The sequence below is a fragment of the Schistocerca cancellata genome, chromosome 3 (assembly GCF_023864275.1).
Source record: "Schistocerca cancellata isolate TAMUIC-IGC-003103 chromosome 3, iqSchCanc2.1, whole genome shotgun sequence".
In the NCBI taxonomy this organism is placed as follows: domain Eukaryota; kingdom Metazoa; phylum Arthropoda; class Insecta; order Orthoptera; family Acrididae; genus Schistocerca; species Schistocerca cancellata.
In genome coordinates, this window is record NC_064628.1 from 207,991,107 (window position 1) to 208,012,648 (window position 21,542).

The 21,542-nt window shown below is 45.8% G+C and overlaps 1 protein-coding gene across 1 annotated transcript in view; it reads left to right on the forward strand.

The window, feature by feature from the left end:
- LOC126176226 (spondin-1-like) overlaps positions 1-21,542 on the forward strand; it is a 499,217-nt gene that overhangs the window by 170,439 nt on the left and 307,236 nt on the right. Inside the window, exon 3 of the mRNA XM_049923370.1 lies at positions 19,116-19,422. Within this exon, the coding sequence (XP_049779327.1) occupies positions 19,116-19,422 (307 nt within the window). The remainder of the gene's footprint in view (positions 1-19,115; positions 19,423-21,542) is intronic.

Consider the following 21,542-nt stretch of genomic DNA (forward strand, 5'->3'; position numbering starts at 1 on the left):
AACGCGCCAGTTGGACAGGATCTGGCAGAATATCCGTCACGAGGATATTCAACGACTCTACCGATCAATGTCAAGCCGAATAACTACTTCCATAAGGGTCAGAGGCGGACTAGTTCGTAATTGGCTTACCCAATTTTAGGGCTCTTTCCCTTTAATAAATCGCCCAATTTTTCTGAAACTGTAATCATTAGTTTGTCTGTACATGTTCACCATATCTACCGACTTCCGTCCCAGCGGATAATTCCTTCGTGGTGCTTCTTTTTTTGTCTTATTGAGTTTTATTTAAATAATTATTTTTTGTCCAGTGCCCTGACACAACTCGAATACAATAACTGCAGTTCAGCTTGTTGCGGGCTAACCTCATTTTCCAGATACACATTAACAGCTTTCCTCCCACGTTAGTTAAATGTTAAGGATGAAAATTCTGTGCATACTGGGCTATTAACTGGTTAATTTCCTGCCTATAATCGGAAAATATGAAAAACAAATGAGACGCTGAGGGAGGGGAGAAAGAATGATTACATACACTGGCGACCTCGATTTTTTTTTTCTTCGAATAAATGTGCGGGTGGAGGCGTAGACCACTGGTCGCGACTCCGTATGGCTAGGAGCATTGTTAGGCATAGAGGGAGGGTGTGTTGGCGGTGGGGGGGGGGGGGGGGGGGGTCCACGTGGCGACGCCTGACGCGCGGTCCCTCGGCAATTTCCTGGCTGAAATTGAACGCCGGCATCAGCTGCCCGCCACCTAAACTTACTGACGCCGCTTCCTGCCACGGGAGGCTGCTGTGGAGACCTCGTTGCAGCGCCCTCTGTGGTTTATTGCTTAAACTTCCTCGAATAGGTCTGCCCGCGCGGGCAATTCAACTCACCGCTTGCCGATGTCTATACTAGCGGTATCTCAAGAGAGCGTTCTGTTACTGCTAAATGCATTGCTGGTTGTGGGGTGCGTACTGTAAGACCTTCGGTACACACACCATCAGATTATTTGACTTGTCGCTCTAACGAAATAGGCGAGTGTTAGCAATATGTCTCGTGGTCTTACCGTTAGGTCAGACGATAGAAATGCCACTTGCACGCTTAGAGTAGCAGATTGACGGTGACCAACTTTAAACAGAACTTGATTAATTTTCACATTTATTAAAATAATAAAAATCATAAACCTTACTTAACTTGATTCTGGATGCTATTTACAATTGACAATCTGAAGTTCCTTTGGTCTTGGTGCGTTAATCTTATTCTCACATATCTCTGATACTTGACAAAGTGTCTATACATTTCTCTTCATGGCTATGTACAGGAATATGATAATGTTATTAGGCGCAGACTGAAACTTGACTACAGACAAATGCAGACTGATGCAGACTGACTAATCGGAGGTCTGTACACTCGTTATAATACCTCGAGCATTCAGGTATCACTGCGCGAGTGTGATCCGCGAGAAGAAAAGGTTCTAAGTTAGCAGCAATCTCAATGACCGCGTTACATATTAATACGCGGATCGGCGGAAGCAGAATTTGGTCCGTCTTTATGCCACGCCATCTCGTAGTGCGGAGACGGACGAGCGCTGCGCCCGCGCTGTTGTGCTTAGCGGGGCGCGCTCTAGTGGGAAAGTTCTGTACGCGCCGACTACGCGGAGCTATGTACACAACACTGGTACACTATCTCCATGTAATTCATCCACAATTGAAGTGGCTTACAAATCACTCGTTCGACCGTCTCTTCAGTACTGTGCATCAGTCCGAGACTCTTACAGAGCAGGAGATCCGACAAATGGTGACGCGCCTCGTCACGGACTCGTTTATTTGCTGCAAGAGTGTTACCGGAGTGCTCAGCAAACTCCAGTGACAGACGCTACGAAAGAGGCGTTGCGCATCACTGTTCAAATTTCGAGGGCGTACATTCCAAGAGGATTCACGCAGCATATTGCTCCCTGCGATATGCGATTTGTGAAATAGCCATAACGTGAAAATCAAAGAAATTAGTCGTCATATTGTAACACCTCGGTTCAGTTTACAGTGATAAAAGCTATAGAAAGAATAATTTAAAATTAAGAATAGAATTTTTAGAGGGGAAAATAGTGTAGAATCAGAGTTCGGTAATTACAGCTCAAAATTATAGTATAACAGCAAGTAGTTTAACGTCTAAGTACAGCAAAGCCATGGAAGCTCCGTCATGATGGAGAAGGCAGTGACGTTAAACTCTTGTGATGAAAAACCTATAAAAAGGCTTGATCGTCATTATTGCCGCCTTTTTTCCTTGATTGTTTCGTTAAAGGGCGGGGAACCCCTGTCAGGCAGCGAGACAACAATTAGATTGGACTTTATCGAGTTAAGACTCACGATAAACTGTTAGAATATTACGGAGCTTAAAAGTGATGTAGTGTACGATCTCTGACTGTTGGTAGCAACGGAGTATTAAGGGGATTTTAGGACTTTTGTGCTAGATTGGAACTTTACGGACATATAGACGACAGAAACTCAAATTATCTGCTGATACGAGTGAATTCACAGGTACCGGTATTCAGATATTAACATGTGGACTTTTGAAAGTGTCGTGTGCCGTTAGTTGCGAATCTGGACGTAGAGCGCGTGCATATCGTCATTTACGGACTATTTAGATTCCTCCAGGCTAGAAACCTTTTAAATAGACCATCATCCATCACCATCTTAATCCTTGAATATAGAGTGAAAGTGAAATACAAGACTGTTGTACTTATTTCATTTACCTAGTGCTAATCAGAGTCATCACCATCTAGCGGAAAGCGTAGGCATTAACTAACACGCTATCTGAAGTGAACGTTTACGTGTTTTTCGGACTGCTTAATATGAACTTTTGTGACTCTTTGACGTCCCCACTCCCTCCGAAAGGTGGCGCAGGCTATCTTAATCATAAAAGGGGAGAGTTTTAGCCGGGAAAATTACTAAATAAAAGCGATATTTACAAGACTCGCAGGAATAGAAAAACACAAGGCCCGCACTTCATCGGAGAGTCGTCGTTGTCACGTCGGGAAGTAAAGCCGGAAAACCTACCGACGATACGAATCTACGACCAGACGTCGACGTGGAGTACCTAAAAAGGGAACCACAAAAGAGTTGGGACCCCTCCACAATCCTCCACACCTATAAATCCCTCATCCGCCCTATCCTTTGTTACGCCCATCCAGCCTGGATCTCCGCCCCCCCTCCCTTTTATAAATCCCTCCAAATCCTTGAACGCCATGCTCTCCGCCTTGCCTATCGCATCCGTCTCCCCTCCCCCACGCGGATCCTCTATGATCTCATCCCCTTCCCCCACCTCCTCCTTTTCCTTGAAAGGATACGGATCCTGTACACCTCCCGTAAACTTGATCCTCCTCACCCGTTCGTATCCCCGATCCTCTCCCATCCCCGCCCGCTGCCGCGCCTGTATTCCCACGTCCCACCCGGTCTCCATCTCTCCACCCTCCTTACCCTCTCCCAAGGTGGCTTCCGCCAGCTCCCCCTCCCTGATGATGTTCTCGTCCCCTCCATCTACCCCTCCTATCAACTTTGACCCTGCCCCACCCCCCACTTCCGGTGTCCTTTCCTTTCGGCACCCTCCCTCCCTTCTCTTCTCTTCCCTTCTCTTTCCTTTTCCCCCATCCCCTCACTCCACCCCTCTTCCCCCGGACTTCCCCTCCCCCTTCCTCCCTCCCCCTATCTCCCCTGCCCGTGGCATCTCTGCTCTCCCCTCTCGCTCTCCCACTCCCCTTCCTCCTCCTCCTCTCTTGGCAGGTCCCCGGACTCGCACACGCATAGTGAACATTTGCGCGCCGGAGATCATCGCCTTCTGTGTCTCGTGTGTGTGACGTCATTTAGTGTTTTTAGTGTCCGCCGTCCTGCTACTACGTTCACTTGTGCCATCGGATTCATCAGTGTTCCGTGCGCCGTGTCAACGTGTTTTCAGTGTTGTTATCGCCACGTGTGAACGACTCAGTGTTTTTTGTGTCTCTGTGACCTCTCTCTTTTGCCTGTCACTATGTTCATTATCATTCTCCGTTCTTATCCTATTGTCAACACTATGGCTGAAGAGCGGCGTAGTGTGCCGCTGCCAGCCTACCTGATTTGTACAGGTATTCAAATAACAATAAAGTAAAAAAAAAAAAAAAACAGAGTTGGGGATGCTTCAATATTGAGTTTTACCCGACTGTCGAGGCAACTTTAATAACTGGAAATAAACTGTCAAAATAAAAATTAGTGCAACTGGAAAGACGACGTCGATTTTGATCCGATGGTGACATATGCTACATGGGGTATAGTACATGTACCGATAATGGTTTCAGTGCTGTCCGCCAACAGACTGCCTAGTGGTACAGCTACCAGAACCTACCCTTTAATAGGGAACTCTCACAGCTGGGAGGCTCTGTGTAGTGCAAACGTGTAAAGCAAGCATGTAATCACACCATGTAGATGCACTCGAGCTTCCTACAACGATTCGAGCGAGTTTGAAAGGCGTCAATTGGTAGCCTTCCGAGTGGCGAGATGGTCCTTTCGGACAACTGCCACATAGGTTGGACGTGCTGCGCCAGTTCTGCGATAATGCTGGCATGAGTTGTCATGTGAACATTCTCGTGGTCATAGATGACGCTGTGGACGTCCACGCAGTGCAACCGCATGACAGGATCGTGGTACTGTAAGGGTAGCAGTGGCAGATTGTACAGCTGCCACATCACAGATAAGAGGGCTTGTTAGCCCAGACGTGTGAACACGAATTGGTTATCAGCAATAGGACTACGGGCATGCACGCCTCTAGCCCGTCTTCCACTCACGCTAGAGCATCGACGTGCACGGCTCTGACCGGTGTCTTCTGAGGATCACTTGGAAGATGGAATTGCTCGCTGTGGTCTTCAGCGATGAGAGTAGATTCTGCCTGCACGCAAGCGATGGTCATTTGCGCGTATGACGTACACCTGGTGAACACTGTATTGTAGAGCGCATTCGTCCAAGACCCAAGGGTATCACCACAGGTCTCTTACAGAACTACGTAAACAGATCGAGCACATAACGTTGCCAGGGCAGTATTGGCCATCTATACGATCGGCTGGGTGCCAGAGTCAGTGCCTGCATTGCTGCCTGTGGAGGCTACACAATGTACTAAAATGGGTGTTTCCGCATGGATCGATACCTAGTACTTAAGAACCACATTTGCTATTGATCTGTAAATGTGATTCGATGCATTACATGTGCATTGTTACAACAATAAATCTTGAGTGAATTAGAAACCGCGAAAAGGATGTACCATTCATTTTCTGTCGGTGTATGTTGAAATTTCTCTGAATGGGTTACCAGCCAGAAGCAGATAAGATAGACGAGGGGTCTGCCAATCTTACCAGTCCAGGTACACATCGCACAAGTCGATGCGGGGAAAATACCCTCCGACAATTTCGCAACAACTCCTCCGGACACGGAATGGGATACAGGTTCACGATACATTGCGTGTTGACTGACCGCCAAACGGGTGGCCTACTGATTATTCGAAATAGGAAGACGAGGCAGAGTTACTTACAACGCTGCAATTTGGCCTTAACCTTGTCATGCGGGTTGAAGGGATTGGAGCGGAAGCGACGAAATTTAAATGTTGTTCATGGCTTTAGAGGGCCACAGGCCTCAAAATTTTCTGCGCGTCTCAAGCTATCCTCAAAGAGCAAGTCAAGTGATCATAGTAGACCTATTGATACACTAAATTGTCTTCGTCAATGTTTTGGAATCCAAAACCAGAAAAACATCGAGCTCAAAAATATTTTGTGCCAACTGTGAACTGCCACTAACGACGTAAGTTGCAATTCCACATTTTTATATTGTACCGAGATGGAGGGTTTCCCCCGCAACGGAATGCGCTGTTCACTATAAGATACTACGTGACGCCGCGGACGTTGCGATGTATGGCAGCTGAAGATCCTATACGTTTCTAATTAGGCTGACTTTTGCTCCGTGTTGAACTCAAACTCAATTGGTCGCCCATCCACGGCCAATGTTAGCAGAACACGCCGTAGCAATGCCTGTGGGGCGTCGGAGACTGCCTCCAGGGGCCTCTGACGACCTTCCTCCGGCTCGCTGAATGTCACAAACCGATGTCAAATGGCCTACTTTTCGGCACACCCAACGCAAGACGTCTATGTGCGGGCAGTTCCGTCTAATGTACACCACATGACAGTTGGGGCAGTACCGCTGACTTGCCCATTGAGGTGAAACAGGTGCGGAAGGAGAGCGACACCGGGAGCCCGAAAAACGTCGCGATCAGGAACCTCGACTCATCTGTACTCGTTGATCTCCAATAGACAGGCAGCGCCGTGACGTCACCGCCCTCCGATCGTCAATAGAGTCAACACGCTCTGCCTGAGTGGAAAGCGAGGTCGCCTGTCCCACCCAATGGGGCACCACGCCAGGGGCTGTTTACACCATGTACCTAACTTCACTACCTGCCAATTGTCAGAAAGTGCGTGTCTTGCTACTGCCATAAGTTCGAGTGTTTCAGCAGTCTGGAGGATTTTTGCTAAATTAGGGTCGAACAAGACCAATGCTTAACATTGGACCTTAGGATCTGATGCTGATCATATCCCTGATTAGTGAGTCTACATACGAGGTTTCGCATCAGAGACACGCAAAGCCACGCTTGAGCGAGAGATCTTGCACGTCGGCGATCCAGCTCGTGCCACCACCAATTGGGTTTGATGTCCAAAATACTGCGTGAGCCACCGACAGAGTTAAGTTCCTTGGGCTTGGCAGCGACAGTGAAATGTTGCACGATTTCGTACAACCCCAGACTTCTGGACAACAACATGGCGGTCTTTTCATCTGGAACGACGATATCCCCTACCAGGCAGTGCAACAAGAACGGGTGCAAGTAATTTTCCCATCGTTCCATTGGCTCGTCGAAACCGGCAAACAGCCCCTAAGAAGGATTGGGGGAGGAGGGGGGGGGGGGGGGCAGCAGAAGGCGCCGCGCCCACCACCAGCGCGGCTTGAGAGTGGATCAGTTCCATATTTGAGCAGTCCCTGCATCTGCTACGTCTGCAGCTTTTGTTGTTGCTTCTGGAGACACAACTGTTCCTGCCAGGGCTGCCCAACTGTCGGGCCCATGGTGGTCACAAATTAACAATATGAAAAATAATAATAATAAAAAAACATCACACCTGTAAGATCGACCTCTGCCGTCACTGTAGTATCTACACAACCGTGACAACGCCGCAAAACCGTCCTTTCGGCGCAGGTGTACTCGATCTGGAGAATGGGGAGTTGAACCCCAGAAGAGGGAAAACTCGACGTGTGGTCGATCTGGGTGGAGTAGAGAGTGCGAACACCGTGTAGAGACTGACTCGGAGAAAGCACAAAAGCGACCAGCGCGAATGATCGAAGCAACCAGTACGCGGAGCCGACAGCGTGGCGCGATGGGAAAGCCAGAGCCGTGTTAATCGATCTCAGCATACGAACTGACTGGCCCATCTATCGCTCCGACAAGTAAGCACCTCGGTCAGCAGATCTGCCCTCACTACGCTCCACGTGACAGTTTTCCGCACTACTCTGCGGCAAGACCGATGCCTGTTCATCTGCGTCGATATGTGTGTTCACTGGCAATGCTAGACAGATAGTATGGCGAGAATTGCCTCGTATTTTCTTACATTTCTGTGCAACCCAATCAAGTGTATTGCGAGGTCGACTATTATCATTGTTTTCATTCTTCTCTAAATGATTAGTGCCAGTAATTTGCAAGCATGACTAATGGTTAGATAGTATCTGCTCTCTTCCACATATTCTACATTACCGGTCAAAAGTTTTCGATCACTAATGAAAAGAGCGATATACTTTTTTCAGTATACAATCATATCGTACAATCAAAATAGCACAAGAAAATACATATTTTCTCCATCTACCGTTAAGTAGAATGCAATATGGCCTCTTTAAAGTATCCATCATTTGTCCTCACGAGAGAAACTCCCCATAGGATCCCCCTCAGATTAAGTAGTATGATGGTCCAGTGGATAGTACGTCAGAAACTGGACACAGATAAAGCATGAAAATAGGAAGAAGTTGTACTGAGCTGTGAAAAATGAAGCAAAATAGTAACACTGAATGCTCCAAGCTCACGATGTACAACATCGAGCGAATCTTAGCAGCTGTGGTGTCTCGGTCATCTGATCATGGTATTGGATTAGAGCAGGGATATCCATGTTCAAATCTCCATCGTGTCCCAACTCTCTTTTTACACAAAATCAGAAAATTCAATCCTGTCATTAATGTGTCTGTTTGCTGTATTCAAATTTGTGTCTGTGTCGTGGTGTAACGTCCGTTTGCAACAGCAAGGTGTAATGAAGGGACCTCCAGACGTACAAACCTTCCATTTGTTCTACACAAGTACGAAATGTTATGACTCTTGCGTTCCGTTTTAGATGTTTTGGCTGCTGAGTTCCTTTATTGTAGTGTAGTTCACACCCTTTTAGTTGTTGCTTTCATTTGTGTGAGAGGTCTATGCTGTATCTTACCTGCTCTAATTGTTCATCATGTTTACTTGTGACGATAATATATTCTTACCACATGACTCATAGGCTATATCAAATTCATAGTGCGACAATTGTCAAGACTACAGAAGGGCAACAGACACGTTAATGACCGGACGGAAAATTCATAATTTTGTGAAAAAAAAAAATGAAGCAGGAGGGAGATTTGAACACACATCTCTTGGTTTGCAGCTCGACACGGTGACCAGACAACCACGGCGGAATGGTCCTTGCACGACACTCAGTGTTGCACATCTTGTGCTTGGACCGTTCAATGTTTCTATTTTGCTTCTTTTTTCGCAGTTCAGTACAACTTGTTCCTGTTTTCACGCATGGTCTGTGTTCAGTTTTTAAGGGGCTGTCCACTAGGCTATATTACTACTCAATGTGAGGGGCCTGATGGGGAGTATCCCTTGTCGTAACTGCTACATTCTGGAGATAAGGTTTTATAGTGTTTTTGCAGATATTTTAGTCCAAAACGTCTGTAAGCTGTTTCATAGATCTTCAACATTGGATAACCTCAGTTTCCTGCCCTCCCTGTCAAATTGATCCGATAAGAGGTCAATGGGATTTGAGTCAAGGGACTGACATGGCCAAATCATATTCCTGAGTTCCCCATATTTCTCTTTTCTATTGACATACCCTGTGCACAATGTATAAGCATGTCTGTGATCATTTTCGTGCTTCACAACAAATCCACGACTACTACGTCTCTTGCCAGATGGAACTGCATTGCTGATCAGTATCCTTTGATGTTTTTTCTTCTTTAATTTTCGACTAATTCTCACTAAATCACCGACTTCATCACCCAGGAAACACCCCCCACACCTTGAGAAACCCTCCATCTTGCTTCGCCGTTGGCATCACAACTTCATACTTTCTTCATAAAGTCGACGATCAGAGATTCGAGGTTAGGCTGAAGACACTGTAGACTTAGATTCTTCCGTGAATAACATGTTGACAATTGCTGCACGCTGTAGTTTTTATGTTGTTGGGCACATTGCACTCGTTTATCCGCCCTTTAAACCTTGTTAACGGAGACGGCGTGGGACTGTTGAGACAGAGATTGGAGCTGCTCTCATACTATTTACTTCCTCGCTAATTTCATGTGTAGTACGAGTCCTCTAATGTTTACTCTGCACACATATGAACTGATCCTGTGGTATGTTACTCTGGGTCTACCAGATCATGATACACGTGCTGCGGCAGCAGTTTGCTTGAATCGCTACAAAGTATACATCACTGTAGATTGGGCTAAGTCAAGGTTTGTTGCTATTGTCTGGCTAGAATAGCCCTCCTGACACTGAGTTACTATTCTATCTACCTATATCCGAATCCCGCTCCAGCTACTGCCGGGTCTGGGTGCTGACGAGTCCTCTCCATTTGGCTCGGTCCTCCCACCACTTTTCTTCCTCCACTTGCTGCCAGGTCACACCTCTCCTTTCAACAAATATTCTCACTCCCATTTTCCACCGTGTTCTTGGGCACCCTCTAGGTCTTTTCCCATCCATCTTTAGTTCTTCCATAATTTTGGGGAGTCTCTGCCCATGCATCCTCTTAACATGCCCATACCATCTTAATCTCTTTCTTTCAATTTCTTCTCTCATACTTTTTTGTTTGAGGTCCTTTCTAATCTTTACATTCCTTACTCTGTCCATTCTTGTTTTTCCCTTAACTGCTCTGAGAAATTTCATTTCCCCTGCTTGCAGTCTGCTCCAGTCCCTTTCTGTCATTGTCCATGTTTCTCCACCACAGGTGACAATAGGGATGTAATAATTCTTATACATAAGGAGTTTTGCTCTTTCTGAAACTTCATTGTTCCAAATCAGATGTTTTATTGTTTGGTAGAAATTGCCTCCTTTCTGTAACCTCCTATTAATTTCGTTAGTTATTCTTCCATCCCTAGATATTTCACTCCCTAAATAAGTGAAAATTTCTACCACTTTGAGGGGTTCTCCATTCAAGATAACATTTCCGTTGATTCCTTTCTCCCTTCCAAATACCATTACTTCACTCTTATCTTTATTTATTTTTAATCCATACCTTTTCATTATTTCCTTCCACGCATCAAGCTGTAACTGTACGTCTACCTCTTTATCACCCCATATTACCATATCATCTGCAAAAATCATCTTTTTGTCTTTTTCTTTTACTATATCTTTAAGTGCCCTATTCATTCCCTCCATCACAACATTAAAAAGCGCAGGAGATAGAATAGTTCCTTGCTTAAGTCCTTGTCTTATTTCGAAGTATTCAGAGTTCCCCAATGGTGTTCTAATTCTACAATTGTGGCCTCTGTACATTGTCTTTATAACATTAATGTATCCATCTTCTATATCTATCTTCTTCAGTTCTTCCCAGAGTGTTTCCCTGTCAACTGAGTCATATGCCTTTTCTATGTCTATAAAAACCATTAGCACCCTTTTGTTATACTCCCAACTTTTTTCCATCAGTTGACGGATAGAAAATATCAGGTCGATCGTGCTCCTTCCTTTCCTAAACCCGTGCTGTTCTTCACTCAGCTTCTTTTCTATCTTTTCACTTATTCGATTTAGTAAAATTCTTTTAAAAATCTTGGCTCTATGACTCATGAGGGTTATTCCTCTGTAGTTTTTACAAAGTCTTTTATTGCCTTTCTTGAAGATGGGAACAATGTCTCCTGTTCTCCAGTCGTCAGGTATTTTACTGTTTCTCCACACGCTTGATAGTACTCTATACAGCCACTGCATTCCCACTGGACCTGCTGCTCTTATCATGTCCACTGATACTTCATCAGGTCCTGGGGCTTTCCCCCCATTCATCTTCTTCACAGCTTTTTCCATTCCTTCCCGTGAGTTACTATTACATTACGTTTTTCAGTTCCATCTCCTGCTTCCGCCCCATTAGGCGGTAATATATGAGCCTGATCAGGTGTACACACTGCTAGATGCACACAGTAGACTGTAAACTAGTGCGATCCGACTGCTGCACAGACAGTAAAGTGAATGAAGCCTATTAGAATGGAACCGTCTTATGTGAAGACACGTCAGTGTTGTTGTGGATACTCCGCCCCTGTAGGCGAAGGACCCTCTAAATATGCAACAGAGGCGCTTAGTCTTTACATGTTTATACTTGTTGCATTATCAGAATGGGGACACAATAGAACCAGAATGAAAAGCGCTCCTATCGTAGCACAGAAAAATGTGAATCTGTCGTAGCAGAGTTAGTGATGTAAAAGCAGGGAACTAATTTTTATGTATGTCTAAACACACACACCCATGCCCGAGGGAGGACTCGAACCTCCGCCGGGACCAGCCAACTTGACATATTCAAGCCTTTTTAATTATTAGTTCAAATGGCTCTGAGCACTATGGGACTCAACTGCTGAGGTCATTAGTCCCCTAGAACTTAGAACTAGTTAAACCTAACTAACCTAAGGACACCACAAACATCCATGCCCGAGGCAGGATTCGAACCTGCGACCGTAGCGGCCTTGCGGTTCCAGACTGCAGCGCCTTTAACCGCACGGCCACTTCGGCCGGCTTAATTATTAGTATTAATAAACATATCAAGTAATATAATACATCGTTTCAAGTAAAGTAACATGACGTCATGTCTTATTACATGACACATGCCACCATGTCATCCAACATGGCATTTGTCATGTCGCGCAATATGACACATCATGTCATTAATGTTTAGGATGCATGCATCTCCACACTGGGATACTTCCCATTATAGATCCACCTCTACTCTCGGATCCTTCCTATTGTAGACACGCCCCACTCTCTAGAAGCATATAAATTTGTGTGTTGTAACATCACTCACCATACATCTAATAGGAGGTGCCCAAGAGAACTCAATGCGCTGGTGAAATGGGGTTAACTCGTAAAAAAGTGCGAATATATCAAATTTTTGATTTAAATGTCTCCGAAACTTACAGGTAAGTCGAAAAGCTAGTTCCCTTCTTTTACATCCCTAACTCTGCCCAGGATATATTCACCTTTCTTTGTGCTACGATAGAAACATTTTTCTTTCCGGTTTCCAACTTTTACTCCATCATAATTTTGACGTTAGACAGCCATAGCTTGACAACCAATGCAGATTTTTGTTGAGTCTGGCGATGATTGACCCGGTATAGGTTTATTTATTGTCTTTCGAAGCATGTTGGTTATATCACGGCAATTTATTAATCTTTCACAAAACAACAGGATGAGCATTAATTACATATCTCTGTCTACCTTCTTACAAAATTTGAACCGATCCGTACAAGTTTAAAACATAGAAATGACGCTCGTAAAAAAAGTCACAAAAACTTTTTTTGCCCTAAAATGCAGATGAAGTTAGATTTTTTAAAGTGAATTTTCAGTTTTATCGTAAGAATGCATTTTTTATTTATTTGATTCACTTTAAACGGTTTGTTACATTCAGCTCACATAAGAACGACTCTTAGGTGCTACATTTAGTTCGACTTTTCACCATCGTATCTCGACAAAGTGATAAAGACTATCGGATAAAAAAAGTTTCGTTTTGACTTTATCCATTTATCTAGCTTCGTGAAAAGTTTGATCCGATTTGTACAAGTTTAAAGTATAGAAGTGATGTGCTTCAGAAACCTCCAAGAAAAACACGCTTTTGCACGTAAAATCCAAACAAAGCAAGATTTTTTTTAAGAATGAAAATATATCTTAGACCAAAGTCTGATACACCGGTGGAGCAAAATTGAACCATCGGTCTCGCCTGAGTCCGTGGTTGTTTAGGATTGAGTGTTCTTGCCCGTAAAATCCGAACGGAGCACATTCAAAAGATGCCATTAGCTGAGCATTAATTTCAGCCAAATTAAAACCTTTGCCAAAGGAATTAATCAGTTGGTACCACTTGCCTGGACGCCAGCTCTGGTTTGTCGTTCAAACTTTGCTTCATATATTGTAAAGTAACTACAGTAAAACAGATGTTCGAAAGGTTATACAAAAGGCCACTGGCCCGAGCTAAACCGAAAACTTTCTACTCCGTGCTCCTAGCTGAAATGAGAACCGAGTACCAGGAAAAAGCCCCAAACCGCCATTCCGCGCGTGGCCTTTACAGACACACACTGAGGTGACAGAAGTCATGGTCCCCCTCCTAATACCCGTGTCGAACATCCTTTAGACCGGTGCAGTGCAGCAGGTCGACGTGGCATGAATCCAAAATGTCTCTGGAAGTGTCCAGCAGAAATATTGAGCCATGATGCCTCCATAGTCGTCCATAATCGCGAAAGTGATGTCGTTGCAGGATTTTATGCACGAAGTTACCAATCGATTATGTCTCATATATGTTCCATGGGATTCAAGTCAGGCGTTCTGGGTGGCCAGATTACCACGAACAATGGTGACACGACATTGCTGCTGGAGAATATTAAGTCCATGAATGGCTTCAGATGGTCTCCAGATAGCTGAACATAACCGTTTCCAGTCAATGATCAGTTCAGTGTGAGCAGATGACCCATTCCATTCCATGTAAATACAGCTTACACCATTACGAAGCCACCACCAGCTTGTACAGTCCCTTGTTGACAACATGCGTCCACGGTTTCGATGGGTCTGCGCCACAGTCGAAGCTACCATCAGCTCTTACCAGCGTAAATTGGGACTTATTCGGCAAGGGCACGGTTTTCAGTCGCCTAGGGTCCAACCGATGTGGTCACGAGACGAGGAGATGCGCCACAGGCGGTGTCGTGCTGTTAGCAGCCACTCGAGTCGATCGTCTTCTTCCACAGCTCAATAACGCCAAATTTCACTGCACTGTCGTAACTGATACGTTCGTCGAGCGTCTCGCTTTGATTGCTGCGGTTATTTCACGCAGTGTTGGTTGAGCGCCAGCACTTGCAGCTCTACATAAACGCCGCTGCTCTCGTTCGACTGCAGGCCGGCGGCCACTGCGTTGTCTGTGGTGAGAGGTAATACCTGAAATTTGGTATTCTCGGCGCACTCTTGACGCTGTGGATCTCGGAATACTACACTACTGGCCATTGAAATTGCTACACCACGAAGATGACGTGCTACAGACGCGAAATTTAACCGACAGGAAGAAGAAGCTGTGATATGCAAATGATTAGCTTTCCAGAACTTTCACACAAGGTTGGCGCCGGTGGCGATAACTACAACGTGCTGACATGAGGAAAGTTTCCAACAGATTTCTCATACACAAACGTTGCCTGGTGAAACGTTGTGATGCCTCGTGTAAGGAGCAGAAATGCGTACCATCACGTTTCCGACATTGATAAACGTCGGAATGTAACCTATCGCGATTGCGGTTTATCGTATCGCGACATTGCTGCTCGCGTTGGTCGAGATCCGATGACTGTTTAGCAGAATATGGAATCGGTGGGTTCAGGAGGGTAATACGGGACGCCGTGCTCGATCCCAACGGCCTCGTACCTCGTACCCTTGACGCTGCATCACAGACAGGAGCGTCTGCGATGGTGTACTCAACGACGAACCTGGATGCACGAATGGCCAAAAGGCATTTTTTCGGGTGAATCCGGGTTCTGTTTACAGCATCATGATGGTCGCATCCGTGTTTGGCGACATCGCGGTTAACGCACGTCGGAAGCGTGTATTCGTCATCGCCATACTGGCGTATCACCCGGCGTGATGGTATTACACGTCTCGGTCACCTCTTGTTCGCATTGACGGCGCTTTGAACAGTGGACGTTACATTTCAGATGTGTTACGACTCGTGGCTCTACCCTTCATTCGATCCCTGCGAAACCCTACATTTCAGCAGGGTAATGCACGACCGCATGTTGCAGGTCCTGTACGGGCCTTTCTGGATATAGAAACTGTTCGACTGCTGCCCTGGTCAGCACATTCTCCAGGTCTCTCACCAATTGAAAACTCTGGTCAATGGTGGCCGAGCAACTGGCTCGTCACAATACGCCAGTCACTACAGCCAGGGGTGGTTGTTCTGGGTACTGATATCTCAGGATCGATGCACCCAAATCGCGTGAAAATGTAATCACATGTCAGTTCTAGTATAATATATTTGTCCAATGAATACCCGTTTATCATCTGCATCTCTTCTTTGTGTAGCAATTGTAATGGCCAGGAGTGTAAATTCCCCAACGATTTCCAAAGTATAATGCCCCGTGCATCCCGCTCCAACTATTGTTCCGCGTACAAAGTCTGTTACTTCTCGTCGGAAACCTTTTCACATGAATCACCCGAATACAAACGTCAGCTCCGCCAACGCACTACCTTTTTATACCTCGTGTACGCTATACTACCGTCACCTGTATATATGTACATGGTGTCCGAAAAGTCTTTCCGTGATTACATAAATTGATAACTCAGGCTAGAAGTAAGATACAAACATGAGACTGGTGTCTAATTGTTTACAAACTATCAAAGTTTTTTTGACACATCAGTAAACTTCCACATGTGCACCCTTGGTAGCACGTAGCACATCTAGGCGATATTCAATTTCCGTCCACGCATTAGCCAACATCACTGGAGGGGTCGATTCAACGGCTGTGGTTATCCGTTGCCGCAGGGTTTCAAGATCTGGTACACGTGTTCGGTAGACCTCGTCCTTGATATAACCCCATAAAAAGAAGTCTAATGGGGTTATGTTAGGAGAGCGTGGAGGCCAAACCGTTGGCCCATCACGACCAATCCATCACCCAGGAAAGGTCATTTCGAGATAGGCACAGACGTCCAAACCCCAATGAGGCGGTGCACCGTCTTGCTGAAACAAGACATCGGGGTGATAGCGAAGCAGCTGAGGAACAGCATACAGTTGCAACATGTCCAAATACACTGCAGATGTGATGGTAGCCTCAGCGAAGAAGAATGGCCCAATAATTTGATCGTGCAATAGCGCGCACCAAACATTCACCTTTGGACTGCTTCTGGTGCACTCCATGACCTTGCCAGGGGGTTATGAATCCCAAATGCGCACATTATGGCGATTCACTACTCCACTGACAAAAAAGGTCGCTTCGTCGGAAAAGGCAATTCGTCTGAGATAACCATCATCGTCCTCAATACGTGATAGCATTTGGACCGCAAAGTCATATCGACGTGTACTGGCATTGGGCGATAAGGCCTGAACGATTTGCACTCTGTATGCACGAAACAATAAACATGTGTGTAAAATGTCATGGAGAGAGCTTTTTGTCATCTGTAATTCACGTGAGGCCCTGCGCACCGATTTCTTTGGACTTCACAGAAAAGACTGCCTTACAGCTTCCACTCTGTCTGCTGAGGTTTTTGGTCGACCAGACCTCGGAAGGTCAGCAACCGATCCTGTGTTCTTGAACTTCTCATACCAGGGTTTAATGCTCTTGACATGAGGTGGATTCCTTCCAAATGTTGTCTGGAAGTGTCTCTGCACTGTGGTTGGTGATCGTGTCTCATGGTACCACAGGACACACTGTGTCTTCTCCTGATTGGTTAACATGGCTTCTTGGGCACTGCACCTCATCCACTACTTACGTACTGCGAACCTGAAACAGAAAAAAAACTTTGAGATTGTAAACAATTCGACACAAGTTTCATATTTGTATCTTACTTCTAGCCTGAGTTATCAATTTATGTAATCAGGGAAAGTCTTTTCGGACACCCTGTATACAGAGTGTTACAAAAAGGTATGGCCAAACTTTCAGGAAAAATTCCTCACACACAAATAAAGAAGAGATGTTATGTGGACATGTCCGGAAACGCTTAATTTCCATGTTAGAGCTCATTTTAGTTTCGTCAGTATGTACTGTACTTCCTCCATTCACCGCCAGTTGGCCCAATTGAAGGAAGGTAATGTTGACTTCGGTGCTTGTGTTGACATGCGACTCATTGCTCTACAGTACTAGCATCAAGCACATCAGTACGTAGCATCAACAGGTTAGTGTTCATCACGAACGTGGTTTTACATTCAGTGCAATGTTTACAAATGCGGAGTTGGCAGATGCCCATTTGATGTATGGATTATCACGGGGCAATAGCCGCGGCGCGGTACGTTTGTATCGAGACAGATTTCCAGAACGAAGGTGTCCCGACAGGAAGACGTTCGAAGCAATTGATCGGCGTCTTAGGGAGCACGGAACATTCCAGCCTATGACTCGCGACTGGGGAAGACCTAGAACGACGAGAACACCTGCAATGGACGAGGCAATTCTTCGTGCAGTTGACGATAACCCTAATGTCAGCGTCAGAGAAGTTGCTGGTGTACAAGGTAACGTTGACCACGTCACTGTAAGGAGAGTGCTACGGGAGAACCAGTTGTTTCCGTACCACGTACAGCGTGTGCAGGGACTATCAGCAGCTGATTGGCCTCCACGAGTACACTTCTGCGAATGGTTCATCCAACAATGTGTCAGTCCTCATTTCAGTGCAAATGTTCTCTTTACGGATGAGGCTTCATTCCAACGTGATCAAATTGTAAATTTTCACAATCAACATGTGTGGGCTGACGAGAATCCGCACGCAATTGTGCAATCACGTCATCAACACAGATTTTCTGTGAACGTTTGGGCAGGCATTGTTGGTGATGTCTTGATTGGGCCCCATGTTCTTCCACCTACGCTCAATGGAGCACGTTATCATGATTTCATACGGGATACTCTACATGTGCTGCTAGAACATGTGCCTTTACAAGTACGACACAACATGTGGTTCATGCACGATGGAGCTCCTGCACATTTCAGTCGAAGTGTTCGTACGGTTCTCAACAACAGATTCAGTGACCGATGGATTGGTAGAGGCGGACTCAAAATGGTTCAAATGGCTCTGAGCACTATGAGACTCAACATCTTAGGTCATAAGTCCCCTAGATCTTAGAACTACTTAAACCTAACTAACCTAAGGCCATCACACACACCCACGCCCGAGGCAGGACTCGAACCTGCGACCGTAGCAGTCCCGCGGTTCCGGACTGCAGCGCCAGAACCGCTAGACCACCGCGGCCGGCGGAGGCGGACTCATTCCATGGCCTCCACGCTCTCCTGACCTCAACCCTCTTGACTTTCATCTATGGGGGCATTTTAAAGCTTTTGTCTACGCAACCCCGGTACCAAATGTAGAGACTCTTCGTGCTGGTATTGTGGACGGCTGTGATACAATACGCCATTCTCCAGGGCTGCATCAGCGCATCAGGGATTCCATGCGACGGAGGATTTCCTGTAAGAAAGTGTGTGAAGTCACGCTGGTACGTTTTGTTGCTGTGTGTTTCCATTCCATGATTAATGTGATTTGAAGAGAAGAAATAAAATGGGCTCTAACATGTGTGTGTGTGTGTTGGGGTTTATGGGCGCTCAACCTCTAACATGGAAAGTAAGCGGTTCCGGACACATGTCCACATAACATATTTTCTTTCGTTGTGTGTGAGGAATGTTTCCTAAAAGTTTGGCCATACCTTTTTGTAACACCCTGTATCCATCCCATAACTTTCGTCATCTCAGTGTTTTTATTACAGCGCTTCCACACCGTAACAATTAAACCAGTGGTCTGGTCGTATTGGCCTCAGTTCGACATATTCTGTATACGTTGTTCGATCGACTTGGTTTAACCAGTGCAGTGCTGTCTTTTGCTAGACTTGACTCTGTACAGAGAGAGAGAGACGGCGAGTGAGGGGTTGCGCTGTGTGCCGGCAGTGAAGCTGCAGGCGTCGCGGCAGCTGCGGCCGCCGTCGCGCTTCACGGGCTTCATGCTGACGGCGGAGGCGGGCGGCGAGGCGTCGCTGGCGGGCGGCGACGAGCAGCCGCCGGCCGAGCCGCCGCGCTACCGCCATCACGGCCGCGGGCCGCACGGCGCGGGCGCCTTCTCGCTGTACGGCGACGCGCTCACGCGCTTCAGCGACCGCTGCCCCAACACCGTCACACAGACCTCCACCTCGCCCAAGGCCGAGGTGCAGGTCCTGTGGACGGCGCCTCCGGCCGGCAGCGGCTGCGTCGTCTTCAGGTGCGTGCTCGCGCTCGCTCACATTTTGTATCCCAAACAGAGGTAACTCGAGTGTTCTTTTTTTAGAAAATTTTGTTCCAAATGGTCCATAAATATTCCAGCCATTAGTGGACTCAGAGGGGAACCCATTGCTAAGCCATCTAACTGTTTATAAAGAGTCCCTTGGAACTGGAAATAGTTCTGAGCCAGGCATGTCTGCGTGGCCGGTCTCAAGTCATTCAGTTCCACAGGAATGACATTAGACTTGTGCATCAGCTCTCAGAGTATCAAAGCATTCTACCACTGGTATGTTAGAATATAAACTGCTGACATCAAAGGATACTAATTTATCACTGTGTGAGACATATATACCTTTTTACTTATTTACTAGGTCCACGGAGTTTGAAATACAATGCTTTGGTTTGAATTTAGTTTTGCCCTTAATTAGGACATCCAGTTTGTAAGAGGTCCATGATTAAGAAATTTGTTGCTAGCGCACTCGAGCAGATGTAATTTCGATGGATTGCTCTTGCGCTGCCTGTGATATGTTAGCTATAAGAGAGTCTCAGACCAAAGAGCAGTGTTGTATGCAGGAAGAGCAGTAGGAACTGTGTAGCAGTTGTAGTAGTAGTAGCTAGCAGTCGTGTGTGTGGAGTTGGCTGGGCCGGTCGTGGGGAGCGATGGCAGAGCCTGAGCGTTGTAGTATAAGGTAAAAGCAGCCTCGCGCATATGTACTATTGTTATGTCTAGCCCCGTGTAAATATTTTTAAAAATCTCTTAATAATAATCTTTCTTATAAAAAATTTACTTTTGATAATCATTCATCTCAATTTAAAGAACTTACTAATTCCTCCAATCCATGGTCATCCCGATTATTGTAAAAAAAATCAGTTGTTTCTTTTTATACATGACAAATCTATCGGCCAGCATTGCACAGGGCTGTGCCAGAAAATTTCTTATAGGAGCAGATACATACGCGTTATCCAGGAGCTTATGGAGGTAAGAAATATCAACTTATTCAGAATGATCTTTCAGGGCCATGACGCAGCACTGCTGACGTCCAAAATTTACCAGTTCAAATTCACAGTCAATTATTCAAAGGTTATCTATGAGTCACATTTTTTTTAATAGGAGATTAGTCACATTTTATTGTTCCAAAATTACGGAATTTATCTGAGGGAGTTTACGCTGAATGTGAATGATATAAATAATCATATTTTTACTGTAGGGAGGTTTCGGAATTTTTTTGTTGGGAGGTTACGAGTTTACTAGCTGCTTTGGAAGATGGAGCAGTGAATGATGATACAACTGGACGAATAGGACCTGTCCTATTCAGGGTGAAAAGTATTTAAACCGACAAACTTTGGGAGGTTGTAGGGGACATCAAAACAAATATTTTTCCCTAATGTCATTTTTCCTATGAGGATTATTTAAACCGGTAGGGGAAGATTTCTCTGGCGGCAAATTAATCAAATCAATAAACACTTTTCCATTTTTTATGACCAAGAGACAACACATTAAGACAACCCAATTTCAATTACAGTAGATTTTCAAAAATGCCTCCATTGACATGTAAACCAAGGTTACACCGTCGGATCATGTTCTGCCCGACACGGGCAAAAACTCTAGGAGTATCCTGAATTGTTCCAGCTGGTGCTACTATCCGGGCAACCAGATCCTGTTCTGATGCAACAGCAGTTGCGTAAAAAAGGTTGCGCATCTCTCCCCACACAAAAAAATCCAGAGGGGACATATCTGGGGATCGAGCAGGCCATGGTACAGGACCACCTCCGCCAATCCACGTTTCTGGGAACCGTCGGTCCAGGAATCGACGCACACGACGACTGAAATGTGCCGGCGCCCCGTCATGTTGGAACCACATGCGTTGTCTTGTAGGGAGCGGGACGTCTTCCAGCAGCTCTGGCGAGAAAATTGTAATATTGCCTGCCACTCAATGGTCTAGGTGGCCCAATTAAACAATCCCCGACCCACACATTAACGAAGAATCGAACTTGATGAGCGCTAGTAACTGTGGCATGCGGTTATCCTCACTCCAAACATGCGAATTGTGCATGTTGAAGACTCCATCACGCCCGAACGTTGCTTCATCGGTAAACAGCACAGAGGATGGAAATGTGGGA